This window comes from Crinia signifera, chromosome 1 (assembly GCF_055691185.1).
Source record: "Crinia signifera chromosome 1, ASM5569118v1, whole genome shotgun sequence".
NCBI classification, from domain to species: domain Eukaryota; kingdom Metazoa; phylum Chordata; class Amphibia; order Anura; family Myobatrachidae; genus Crinia; species Crinia signifera.
Genome location: NC_139217.1, coordinates 471,628,602 through 471,642,740, shown reverse-complemented (window position 1 = coordinate 471,642,740; position 14,139 = coordinate 471,628,602). Strand labels below are relative to the sequence as shown.

The 14,139-nt window shown below is 52.5% G+C and overlaps 1 protein-coding gene across 4 annotated transcripts in view; it reads left to right on the top strand.

Annotated features, from left to right (window-relative positions):
• The first annotated feature begins 1,842 nt into the window (after positions 1-1,842).
• The window catches only part of UNC13B (unc-13 homolog B), a 314,963-nt gene continuing 302,666 nt past the window's right edge, over positions 1,843-14,139 (top strand). For 2 of the 4 annotated variants that reach the window (XM_083155407.1, XM_083155408.1), the window contains exons 1-2: positions 1,844-2,052; positions 5,637-5,710. In XM_083155407.1, the coding sequence (XP_083011533.1) occupies positions 5,689-5,710 (22 nt within the window). In that variant the 5' untranslated portion in view covers positions 1,844-2,052; positions 5,637-5,688. Of the gene's footprint in view, positions 2,053-5,636; positions 5,711-14,139 lie in introns of all 4 variants that reach the window. The other 2 variants (XM_083155406.1, XM_083155409.1) reach the window with 2 other exon arrangements.

Genomic DNA, 14,139 nt, shown 5'->3' with positions numbered 1-14,139 from the left:
TGTAGACCGTCAGTGGTGGCAAACCATCGATGGGCGATGGCCATCACTACGCACCAGCCAATATAGATATTTAATGCTGCACCATAATATTACATAGTTACCATAAAAAACAACACAAGGCACATCCTGGCGTCTAACGCTGCCCGTATTAAAAAATGTTTATATTAAATAAAAACAGACAATTTTCCCCCATTTCCCAAATAAATATTACCAGTTGGGGTTATCCAAGAATCCTAAAATCAGTATGTGAAAACTCTGGTGTTACATGGAGAGAGTGTCGCGTTCAGCTATGATGTCACAACCAAGCGCTACACTCCCAAACTGAGGATCCAGCAGGGGGCACCAGGGTTACTGTGAAGTGCCAGAACACTGAAACCCCTGGGCAACGAGCAAGAAACTCCTGGCAACGAGCAAGAAACCCCTGGGCAACAAGCAAGAAACACTGGGCAACGAGCACGTACCCCTGGCAATGATCAAGAAACCCTTTCAATTAGCATGTATCCCCTGGCAGCAAGCAAGAAACCCCTGGCGACAAGCATGTAACCCCTGGGCAATGAGCAAGAAACTCCTGGCAACGAGCAAGAAACCCCTGGGCAACAAGCAAGAAACCCTGGGCAATGAGCACGTACCCCTGGCAATGATCAAGAAACCCTTTCAATTAGCATGTATCCCCTGGCAGCAAGCAAGAAACCCCTGGCAACGAGCATGTAACCCCTGGCAGCAAGCAATAAACCCCTGTCAACGAGCATGTAACCCCTGCAACAAGCAATAAAACCCTGGCAACGAGCATGTAACCCCTGCAACAAGCAAGGGTTGGGATCATTTGGTCTACAGCATGTTGGTTGACAAGCATTAGGTCGACACCACTAGGTCGACATGGGGAAAGGTCGACATGGTACAAGGTCAACATGGGTCTAGCTCGACATGGGTTTAGGTCGAAAGGTCATTAGGTCGACACAAGCATTAGGTCGACATGGGGTTTTTCACTGTATTTACCAGAATGTCGACACAGTCGACATGGACACAGCTTCGCTCGCGATGCTTTGGGCACGGTGCTTCGCTGCCCGCGGCACACTATTTTATTCTCCCACCATGCCCAACCTTTTGACTGTCGACCTAGACACTGTCTACCTAATGCTTGTGTTGACCTAATGACCTAGACCCATGTCGACCTTGACCCATGTTGACCTAGAACTATGTGAACTTAATGGTGTCGACGCAATGCTTGTCGACCAACATACTGTTGACCAAATGACCGTATACCCAAGCACGAAACCCCTGGCAACTAGCAAGAAAAAAAAAATCAAATTTCTTTATATGGAGCAGAAACTGTTTTGTCAGGGGGTGCGCAAAATTTCTAGTTATGCCATTTGGGGGTGGGGGCACAATACCAAGGTTCTACCAAGCTTGCGCCAAGAAGGCTCTAGTCTTTATGAACACTTATAATAATAATAATAATAATAATATCATTAATAACCGTGAACTATACTTTTACATGATTACACAGTTAAATTAGTTTCAAAATGATATAAGTAACAAACACAAAGTGAAACTGTAATGTATATGGTGGCAAAGTAGTCCTCCAGGTGTTCGCCTTGGGAGCCGTACTACTGACAGGTGTGCTCCGCCCCGCGCAGGAACACAACCCTAGAGAGCTAGTTCGGTACTACTAATACACCGCCCTCGTTACTCCGGTGCCCCACCCACCATTCGGATAACCACGCCTCCCTATCACCATTGGCTGATTTCCCAGCTCCACGTCAATCATCTCTGTCACCTGTGCGGTGTCCCCTCCCTCTCGCTGTGCCGCCTGTGCACCCCCCTGTCTCTGTGGGATGGGTCGGGCCATCCCCTGGGGCTGCTGGAGGTGGGCTGAACCACGCAGGGAGGAGAGGGGTGTGTGCTGCCGGGGTGATGGGAGGAGGAGGAGCGGGACACGGGAGCTTTCCCGTCACACTCACTCTGGCGGCTATCCGTCCTGTGTGAGGCTCCTGTCAGCGCTGTCCACGGAGGGAGGGACGGCGGTCGGGACCCTGGAGCTGCGGAGAGCAGGTGACAACGGAGCTGAGGGGATTCTTATCCAACTTACTATGACTTCTTCCCTTCACCTCCCATCATGCCTCCTGTTCTGCACTACTACTCCCATCATGCCTCCTGTTCTGCACTACTACTCCCATCATGCCTCCTGTTCTGCACTACTACTCCCATCATGCCTCCTGTTCTGCACTACTACTCCCATCATGCCTCCTGTTCTGCACTACTACTCCCAGCCTGCCCCCTGCTCTGTACTACTACTCCCAGCCTGACCCTTGCTCTGTACTACTACACCCAGCCTGCACCCTGCTCTGTACGACTACTCCCAGCCTGCACCCTGCTCTGTACGACTACTCCCAGCCTGCCCCCTGCTCTGTACTACTACTCCCAGCCTGCCCCCTGCTCTGTACTACTACTCCCAGCCTGCCCCTCTGCTATGTACTATGCTCCCACCCTGTCGTCCTGCTTTGTACCACTACTCCCATCCTGTCATATTGCTCTGCACCACTACTCCCATCCTGTTGTCCTGCTCCGCTGTACTATTACTGCCTGATATACACTACTACTGCCATCTACACTCCCTGACAACCACTACTCCCATCCTGTCCCCTGCTCAGCACTACTACTACTCCCAGCCTGTCCCCTGCTCAGCACTACTACTACTCCCAGCCTGCCCCCTTCTCAGCACTACTACTACTCCCAGCCTGTTCCCTGCTCAGCACTACTACTACTCCCAGCCTGTTCCCTGCTCAGCACTACTACTACTCCCAGCCTGCCCCCTCTTCTGCGCTACTACTATCAGCCTGCCGCTTGCTCTGCACTACTACTCCCAGCCTGCCCCTGCTATGTACTATGCTTCCACCCTGTCGTCCTGCTCTGCACCACTACTCTCATTCTCTTTTCCTGCTCCGCTGTTCCTCTCCCACCCCTGCTGTACTATTACTGCCTGATATACACTACTACTGCCATCTACGCTCCCTGACAACCACTACTCCCATCCTGTCCCCTGTTTCAAACCTACAACTTCTATCATGAACCCTGCTTTCCACTGCTACTTCCATATTGCCTCTTGTTACCCACTACTATTCCCATCATGTCTCCTGCTTTCTACTTCTACTCTCCTGCTCTTTGTTTACTACTACTACTCCCATCATTCTCCTCTCACTACACCCATCCTAGCCCCCTACTCCACATATGACACATCATGCTTCCCACTATTACTACTACTGCTGTCATCCTGCCCCATAGACCCTGCTTCACACTGTTACTCCCAGTGTGACCTCTGCTCCCAACCTGCATCATAAATCATTGCTCCTAACCAACCCCAAGCACACCCACTACTCCCATCTGACCTCAGACCCTTGTTCATCAGCTACATGTCCTTCTGCCCCCTTTCTGATATGCACTGAAAAGCCTTTCTCCCCTAATTATTCTGGTGTTCTGTCCTCCTGTTCCTCCCAGCATCCTTACTGTGCCCCTGCCATCCTGTCTTCCTATCCCTCCCAGCATCCTACCTGTGTCCTGCCATCCTGTATTGCTGTTCTTCCCAGCATCCTTCCTGTGCCCCTGCCATCTTGTATTTCTGTTCTTCCCAGCATCCTTCCTGTGCCCCTGCCATCCTGTCTTGCTGTTCTTCCCAGCATCCTTCCTGTGCCCCTGCCATCCTGTCTTGCTGTTCTTCCCAGCATCCTTTCTGTGCCCCTGCCATCCTGTCTTCCTATCCCTCCCAGCATCCTTCCTGTGCCCCTGCCATCCTGTCTTCCTATCCCTCCCAGCATCCTTCCTGTGCCCCTGCGTTCCTGTCTTCCTATCCCTCCCAGCATCCTTCCTGTGCCCCTGCCATCCTGTCTTGCTGTTCTTCCCAGCATCCTTCCTGTGCCACTGCCATCCTGTCTTGCTGTTCTTCCCAGCATCCTTTCTGTGCCCCTGCCATCCTGTCTTGCTGTTCTTCCCAGCATCCTTCCTGTGCCCCTGCCATCCTGTCTTGCTGTTCTTCCCAGCATCTTTCCTGTGCCTCTGCCGTCCTGTCTTCCTATCCCCCCCAGCATCCTTCCTGTGCCCCTGTCTTCCTATCCCTCCCTGCATCCTTCCTCTGCCCCTGCTGTCCTGTCTACCTATCCCTCCCAGCATCCTTCCTGTGCCCCTGCCATCCTGTCTTGCTGTTCTTCCCAGCATCCTTTCTGTGCCCCTGCCATCCTGTCTTCCTATCCCTCCCAGCATCCTTCCTGTGCCCCTGCCATCCTGTCTTCCTATCCCTCCCAGCATCCTTCCTGTGCCCCTGCGTTCCTGTCTTCCTATCCCTCCCAGCATCCTTCCTGTGCCCCTGCCATCCTGTCTTGCTGTTCTTCCCAGCATCCTTCCTGTGCCACTGCCATCCTGTCTTGCTGTTCTTCCCAGCATCCTTTCTGTGCCCCTGCCATCCTGTCTTGCTGTTCTTCCCAGCATCCTTCCTGTGCCCCTGCCATCCTGTCTTCCTATCCCTCCCAGCATCCTTCCTGTGCCCCTGCGTTCCTGTCTTCCTATCCCTCCCAGCATCCTTCCTGTGCCCCTGCCATCCTGTCTTGCTGTTCTTCCCAGCATCCTTCCTGTGCCCCTGCCATCCTGTCTTGCTGTTCTTCCCAGCATCCTTCCTGTGCCCCTGCCATCCTGTCTTGCTGTTCTTCCCAGCATCCTTTCTGTGCCCCTGCCATCCTGTCTTGCTGTTCTTCCCAGCATCTTTCCTGTGCCTCTGCCGTCCTGTCTTCCTATCCCCCCCAGCATCCTTCCTGTGCCCCTGTCTTCCTATCCCTCCCAGCATCCTTGCTCTGCCCCTGCTGTCCTGTCTACCTATCCCTCCCCGCATCCTTCCTCTGCCCCTGCTGTCCTGTCTTCCTATCCTTCCTGCCCCCCTGCCTTCCTATCCTTCCCCGCACCCTTCCTGCACCCCTGCCGTCCTGTCTTCCCATCCTTTCCTGCGCCCTTCCTGCACCCCTGCCGTCCTGTCTTCCCATCCTTTCCTGCGTCCTTCCTGCCTTCCTATCCCTCCCAGTGTCCTTCCTGCCCCCCTGCCTTCCTATCCATCCCAGTGTCCTTCCTGCCCCCCTGCCTTCCTATCCATCCCAGTGTCCTTCCTGCCCCCCTGCCTTCCTATCCTTCCTCGCGCCCTTCCTGCACCCCTGCCGTCCTGTCTTCCCATCCTTTCCTGCGTCCTTCCTGCACCCCTGCCTTCCTATCCCTCCCCGCGCCCTTCCTGCACCCTGCTATCCTGTCTTCCCATCCTTTCCTGCGTCCTTCCTGCACCCCTGCCTTCCTATCCCTCCCTGCACCCTTCCTGCACCCCTGCCTTCCTATCCCTCCCCGCGCCCTTCCTGCACCCCTGCCTTCCTATCCCTCCCCGCGCCCTTCCTGCACCCCTGCCTTCCTATCCCTCCCCGCGCCCTTCCTGCACCCCTGCCTTCCTATCCCTCCCCGCGCCCTTCCTGCACCCTGATATCCTGTCTTCCTATCCCTCCCAATATCCCAGTGTACTACCTTTGTGCGAATTGTGAGGTAACACCAAGCACAGCCAGGCCCGGTTGTCATCAGTAAATCCATTCTAAATATCCTAATTTATCCTTCCACAGAGTCGCCCTCCCCGCCTCATGCTCCCCGGGGTGGTCCCCACTGACCGAGGCCATGTCTCTGCTGTGCGTACGAGGTGAGTGCTAGCTGTATGTAGAATCTGGCATTACGGAGCGCTGACCCATGACCCAATGACAGTCTTCCTCAGGGCTGACAGTTCTGTGTTGCCATCAGGGTTGGCCGGTATACACCACCATGTTTTTGTGTTTTTAGTCAGTCCACGTAGACCTTGTCTGGGATATGGTCATTAGGTTTACAAGCTTAGGTCACCGTGACGGAAGGTCGACATGCAGGAAAGTCAACATGACTACCTCAGCACTATGGCGTAGTGGGAGAATAAAATAGTGTGCCAAGCGAAGCGAGGCGCCGTGCTCGAAGCATGGTGATTGCATTGGTGCTATGTTTCAGTGTCCATGTCGACTGTGTTGACGTTCGGGACAAAAAAGTGAAAAACCCCAATGTCAACCTTTTGACTGTTGACCTAATGATTGTCGACCTAATGACCGTGTCGACCTTCCTGCATGTCAACCTAGTGGTGTAGACCGAGTTGCTGTCTATCCAATGATCCATACCCACCTGTATACAGGAATGGCCAGGGGCGGATTGACCCGCCAGGAAACCGGGAAATTTCCCGGTGGGCTGGTCAAGATTTCTCCCTGGATGGGCCGCCGACCGTGCTACCAGGGGTGTTGCTGGGAATTCAGTTGTGAGCGGTGTCGGCGGCCATATTTGTTTTGGGCTATGCTGCCCCTCTTTGTGTCCAGGCTGCAGCCTCTGTTTGTGGTCTTCATTTGAGTGAGCTGAACCTATGCAGTAAATTCACCCACGATATAGAGAGTGCATCAGACCATAGAGGTACAAAATCCACCTAGCATCAGCTAAGACTCCACAAACTCCTCCCCTAACAATCCTATAGGACAGGAGAAACTCCTCCCCTAACAATCCTATAGGACAGGAGAAAACAACAACAAACGTTCTCAGTCCATTCAAATATAAATACTAAACTGGTTCAAAAAGACTGATTGTATCACAATCCGTTCCCCTCCGCTCAGCAATGTGATGAATGAGAAGTATGTGACTACACATAGTGCAGGTCACCTGAGAAACCGGAGCTGGCTGGTGTGTGCGCCGCATGTAGTGTACATGTATGTACATATGAGTTCTGCTTTCTCATAGACACCAGTTAGCAGAATGTGTGCATTATACCCAGTAACTCTCCCCCTGCAGAGATTCATGTTACTGGACGTGGCTGAATAACCCCAGGTATAAGGTTGGCGGATTTGGCTGTGCTGTATCTCCAGGTGCCCGCGCTGTGTTTGGATTGTCTGCTTCTATTGTGCAGGTGATGATATGACAGCGGAGCCTTTGTATCTGCCAGGAGTTGGGTTACATTGTACCGTGGCGCAGCCATCGCCATCTCTTGTGTACATTGTGGCGCTCTTGGTGCAGGGTCGTCCGGCATTCAGCTGTTAGTGTCTGGATCTGTCCCGTATTACAGCAGTACAGTTCTGGACCCGGCCCGTCTGATCGCTGCGCAGCGTCGGACCCGGCCCGTCTGATCACTGCGCAGCGTCGGACCCGGGCCGTCTGATCACTGCGCAGCATCGGACCCGGGCCATGTGATCACTGTGCAGTGTTGGACCCGGCCCGTGTGATCGCTGCGCAGCGTCGGTCCCGGGCCGTGTGATCGCTGCGCAGCGTCGGTCCCGGGCCGTGTTATCCCTGCGCGGCGTCGGTCCCGGGCCGTGTTATCCCTGCGCGGCGTCGGTCCCGGGCCGTGTTATCCCTGCGCGGCGTCGGTACCGGGCCGTGTTATCCCTGCGCAGCATTGGACCCGGCCCGTCTGATCGCTGCGCAGTGTCGGACCCGGCCGTCTGATCGCTGCGCAGTGTCGGACCCGGCCCGTGTGATCGCTGCGCAGTGTTGGACCCGGCCCGTGTGATCGCTGCGCAGCGTCGGTCCCGGGCCGTGTGATCGCTGCGCAGCGTCGGACCTGGCCCGTGTGATCGCTGCGCAGCGTCGGTCCCGGGCCGTGTGATCGCTGCGCAGCGTCGGACCCGGCCCGTCTGATCGCTGCGCAGCGTCGGACCCGGCCCGTCTGATCGCTGCGCAGCGTCGGACCCGGCCCGTCTGATCGCTGCGCAGCGTCGGACCCGGCCCGTCTGATCGCTGCGCAGCGTCGGACCCGGCCCGTCTGATCGCTGCGCAGCGTCGGACCCGGCCCGTCTGATCGCTGCGCAGCGTCGGACCCGGCCCGTCTGATCGCTGCGCAGCGTCGGACCAGCCGCTCCCTGTTGGAACCTGTTAATGCTTTGGAGAATGGGGGTATAAACAGGTTTTATAAAGAATCATGGAGCCAGAGCGCGATGTATAATGATCAGTCATTGTAATGAATTACTTGTGTCTGGACTAAACGCTGGCACATAGCCGACCCTCTGCCTAACACTGTTCTGCTGGCGGCTTATTCTGTGTGTGGGGCTCCTCCCATTAATGTGAATCGGACATGGGGCCTTATTTTGGTTCACTCTTTCTGACAAAATCCTTCTTAGATGGACAAAACCATGTGCACTGCAGGTGGGGCAGATGTAACTTGTGCAGATATAATTAGATTTGGGTGGGGTTTTACTTCAAAGTGAGATCTATATTGCAGTGTAAAAATAAAGCAGCCAGTATTTTCCCTTCACAGAAACAAAATAACTCACCCAAATCTAATTCTCTCTGCACATTTTACATCTGCCCCCCTGCAGTGCACATGGTTTTGTCCATCTAAGAAGGATTTTGTCAGAAAGAGTGAACCAAAATAAGGCCCATGGTCACAAGTTTCTCAGGAGCTTGTTCACATCTGTGCTGGTAAAATGGTTGTGGTGTATGAAAGAGAATCTGGTATTGGCATATTGTCAATATGGAGGTTATTCAGACCGGATTGCTGCTCTGTTAAAGTGCTGTATTTTATCAACACTCCCTGTACGTTACCTTGTAATTTGTTTTGTTGTTTGCTATGTACGGCGCTGCGGACACTTTGAGGCGCCTTATAAATAAACATACTACTACTACAGTGCCCTGCGATCAGGTGTACACCGCCACGGCAGAGTGAAATCCCGCTAATTGATTAGCACTGATTGTGAAAATGAGCTGCATCAGGGATTATCTGCAAATACATTCGTAAACAGCTCAGCATCGAATGACTTTCCCAGTGTGCGCAGTCTGTGCATAGCCCAGGTCTTGGTGACTGTGATAGAATCAGGCTGATCGGGGGCGGAGCTGATGTCACATGACTTCCCCTCACACACCTGGCCACACCCCTCACCATGGAATGATTCCCCAGTGTGCGCAGTCTGTACGTATCGCAGGATTTACTCGGGGACTGTGATAGAATCAGGCTGATTGGGGGCGGAGCTGATGTCACATGACTTCCCCTCACACACCTGGCCACACCTATGTATTACCTGCCACTCCCAGATAACAGCCGCTCACCATGTAATGATTCCCCAGTGTGTGCAGTGTGTGCGTAGCCCAGGACTTACTCAGCAGCTGTGATAGAATCAGGCTGATTGGGGGGCGGAGCTGACATCACATGACTTCCCCTCACACACCTGGGCACACCCCTCACCATGTAATGATTCCCCAGTGTGCGCAGTCTGTGCGTAGCCCAGGACTTGCTCAGAGGCTGCAATAGAATCAGGCTGATCGGGGGCGGAGCTGACATCACATGACTTCTCCTCACACACCTGGCCACACCTGCGTATTCCCTGACACTCCCAGATAACATCCGCTCCCCATGTAATGATTCCCCAGTGTGTGCAGTCTGTGCGTAGCCCAGAACTTACTCAGCGGCTGTGATAGAATCAGGCTGATCGGGGGCGGAGCTGATGTCACATGACTTCCCCTCACACACCTGGCCACACCTGCGTATTCCCTGACACTCCCAGATAACATCCGCTCACCATGTAATGATTCCCCAGTGTGTGCAGTGTGTGCGTAGCCCAGGACTTACTCAGCAGCTGTGATAGAATCAGGCTGATCGGGGGCGGAGCTGACATCACATGACTTCCCCTCACACACCTGGCCACGCCTGCGTATTCCCTGACACTCCCAGATAACAGCTGCTCACCATGTAATGATTCCCCAGTGTGTGCAGTGTGTGCGTAGCCCAGGACTTACTCAGCAGCTGTGATAGAATCAGGCTGATCGGGGGTGGAGCTGACTTCACATGACTTCCCCTCACACACCTGGCCACACCCCTCACTGTGGAATGATTCCCCAGTGTGCGCAGTCTGTGCGTAGCCCGGGACTTACTGTAGCGCGTACGATAGAGACTCAGATCGGGGGCGGAGCTGACTTCCCAGACTTTCCCCTCAAACACCTGGCCACGCCTGCGTTTTCCCTGACACTCCCATAAAATGGCCGTTACTGCCCCCCAACGCCGGCTTCCTCTCAATCAACTTGTGAATGGGCAGTGATACAAATAAATGAGCAGACTGGCCTCGCGCATGTGTGGTACAATCCATTCGCATGCGCAGTTCATCAATAATTACCCTGCCTGAGAATTCGCAGCCATGTCATCTGGTCCGAATAACCCCCTATGTCTCTCCAACAGCAAGCATAACTGACACTGCTGGGTTTTATGATTTGAGATTTTTGTCCTGCCACAATACCCTTCATACACTGGATAAACTGAGAGTCTTTTGTGTTATCTTTATTATATTTTGCTAATCTGCGAGAGAATTTACCACTAAGGGCCTGATTCATCTTTGTTCGCATGAAAATGTCTAAAACCATGCTGCACTGCAGGGGGGCAGATGTAACATGTGCATAAAGCGGATTAACGTGCTGCTTTGTAGAACTTTCTAAGCTAGTAAGTAGCACTATGTATTATTAAGACGAGCACATTGATATTAGTGGTGCGGGTGCATTATACTGAGGTCACTGTGCTGGCAGAGTTCTCCCTCCCAGGGTTCCACATGGCTGGCGGCCTATATATATGTGACACGTCATACGTGGTGCTTGGTCATACCTATGTGCCAGTGAATTGTATTGTACACCAGATGTATAGTCAGGAGACGGGTGACCAGACCATGCCATGTTATACACACATTATTGCTTTATGTATGCATCTGTCACATGACGCATCGCCAACATTTCTCAGTATCCTGCAGTTGTATGCGACGTTCCCAGGTGCGATGTGCTGCACCACTAATCTGACGCTATCCGCTAGGACGGGACCTCATTGTCCGAGCGCTATGTTAGCTGACGGGCAGCTTTGTCCTATAGTCTTCTATCCGCAGCCTGACATTATGCTGATAGTGGAGTGCGGAGCGACGGGTTCTGCTACCAGAAATATGGCCTAGAATGACACTGCGGCATTGGGGATTGTTGCCACAGGACGGGAGAGTCAGATAGCTGGAACGCACCTTTATAGCAGTTTCCCAAACTCCACCGTTACAGTCCAGCTTTTAAGGATATCAATGTAGTGTTCACTCTAAGCTAGCAGGGCACTGAACCCTGCCCTGCTACAGGCCCAGCTGCTATAACATGTGCATGGCATCTATTCACGCTGACCAGGGAGGTTGGGTGAAACCCAGCACTTCCATAGGCGCCCTCCCTCCCACAATACAATGACATCGGCAGGCCCGGTCACCAGTGCTCAAGTTTGGATATCCTTAAAACGTTTATTGTAATGGTGGAGTTATGGGAAGTCTGACTTAGCTCCTGACACAGCTCCTCCGGTGATCTGTCCAAGGCTTTACTCAAACCAATAACTTCACAATATGAAATGTGTCCTGTTTGGCAAAGGCCTTTGTCTCGGGTCCAAAAGATGTTTGTGACGGTGACATCCCAGCTGTATTGTGTACTGAGCACTGTGCTGCTGTTACCTGTGCTGTTGTAGTGTCTCAGTCACTGTAATGTTCTGTGTCCCCTGTATTGTACTAATGTGTGTCCTATGTACAGCGCTGCACCTGGTAGTACACGGACACCTCCTCTGCTTCCCTACATCCCAGCTGTATTGTGTACTGAGCATTGTGCTGCTGTTACCTGTGCTGTTGTAGTGTCTCAGTCACTGTAATGTTCTGTGTCCCCTGTATTGTACTAATGTGTTCCCTATGTACAGCGCTGCACCTGGTAGTACACTGACACCTACTCTGCTTCCCTATATCCCAGCTGTATTGTGTACTGAGCATTGTGCTGCTGTTACCTGTGCTGTTGTAGTGTCTCAGTCACTGTAATGTTCTGTGTCCCCTGTATTGTACTAATGTGTGTCCTATGTACAGCGCTGCACCTGGTAGTACACGGACACCTCCTCTGCTTCCCTACATCCCAGCTGTATTGTATACTGAGCATTGTGCTGCTGTTACCTGTGCTGTTGTAGTGTCTCAGTCACTGTAATGTTCTGTGTCCCCTGTATTGTACTAATGTGTGCCCTATGTACGGCGCTGCCCCTGTAGTACACGGACACCTCCTCTGCTTCCCTACATCCCAGCTGTATTGTGTACTGAGCATTGTGCTGCTGTTACCTGTGCTGTTGTAGTTTCTCAGTCACTGTAATGTTCTGTGTCCCCTGTATTGTACTAATTTGTGCCCTATGTATGGCGCTGCCCCTGGTAGTACACGGACACCTCCTCTGCTTCCCTACATCCCCGCTGTATTGTGTACTGAGCATTGTGCTGTTGTAGTGTCTCAGTCACTGTAATGTTCTGTATCACCTGTATTGTACTAATTTGTGCCCTATGTACAGCGCTGCCCCTGGTAGTACACGGACACCTCTTCTGCTTCCCTACATCCCAGCTGTATGGTGTACTGAGCATTGTGCTGCTGTTACCTGTGCTGTTGTAGTGTCTCAGTCACTGTAATGTTCTGTGTCCCCTGTATTGTACTAATGTGTGCCCTATGTACAGCGCTGCCCCTGGTAGTACACAGACACCTCCTCTGCTTCCCTACATCCCAGCTGTATTGTGTACTGAGCATTGTGCTGCTGTTACCTGTGCTGTTGTAGTGTCTCAGTCACTGTAATGTTCTGTGTCCCCTGTATTGTACTAATGCGTGCCCTATGTACAGCGCTGCCCCTGGTAGTACAGACACCTCCTCTGCTTCCCTACATCCAAGCTGTATTGTGTACTGAGCATTGTGCTGCTGTTACCTGTGCTGTTGTAGTGTCTCAGTCACTGTAATGTTCTGTGTCCCCTGTATTGTACTAATGTGTGTCCTATGTACAACGCTGCCCCTGGTAGTACACAGACACCTCCTCTGCTTCCTTACATCCCAGCTGTATTGTGTACTGAGCATTGTGCTGCTGTTACCTGTGCTGTTGTAGTGTCTCAGTCACTGTAATATTCTGTGTCCCCTGTATTGTACTAATGTGTGTCCTATGTACGGCACTGCCCCTGGTAGTACACGGGCACCTCCTTTGCTTCCCTACATCCCAGCTGTATTGTGTACTGAGCATTGTGCTGCTGTTACCTGTGCTGTTGTAGTGTCTCAGTCACTGTAATGTTCTGTGTCCCCTGTATTGTACTAATGTGTGCCCTATGTACGGCGCTGCACCTGGTAGTACACGGACACCTCCTCTGCTTCCCTACATCCCAGCTGTATTGTATACTGAGCATTGTGCTGCTGTTACCTGTGCTGTTGTAGTGTCTCAGTCACTGTAATGTTCTGTGTCCCCTGTATTGTACTAATGTGTGCCCTATGTACGGCGCTGCCCCTGTAGTACACGGACACCTCCTCTGCTTCCCTACATCCCAGCTGTATTGTGTACTGAGCATTGTGCTGCTGTTACCTGTGCTGTTGTAGTTTCTCAGTCACTGTAATGTTCTGTGTCCCCTGTATTGTACTAATTTGTGCCCTATGTATGGCGCTGCCCCTGGTAGTACACGGACACCTCCTCTGCTTCCCTACATCCCCGCTGTATTGTGTACTGAGCATTGTGCTGTTGTAGTGTCTCAGTCACTGTAATGTTCTGTATCACCTGTATTGTAGTAATGTGTGCCCTATGTACAGCGCTGCCCCTGGTAGTACACGGACACCTCTTCTGCTTCCCTACATCCCAGCTGTATGGTGTACTGAGCATTGTGCTGCTGTTACCTGTGCTGTTGTAGTGTCTCAGTCACTGTAATGTTCTGTGTCCCCTGTATTGTACTAATGTGTGCCCTATGTACAGCGCTGCCCCTGGTAGTACACAGACACCTCCTCTGCTTCCCTACATCCCAGCTGTATTGTGTACTGAGCATTGTGCTGCTGTTACCTGTGCTGTTGTAGTGTCTCAGTCACTGTAATGTTCTGTGTCCCCTGTATTGTACTAATGCGTGCCCTATGTACAGCGCTGCCCCTGGTAGTACAGACACCTCCTCTGCTTCCCTACATCCCAGCTGTATTGTGTACTGAGCATTGTGCTGCTGTTACCTGTGCTGTTGTAGTGTCTCAGTCACTGTAATGTTCTGTGTCCCCTGTATTGTACTAATGCGTGCCCTATGTACGGCGCTGCCCCTGGTAGTACACGGACACCTCCTC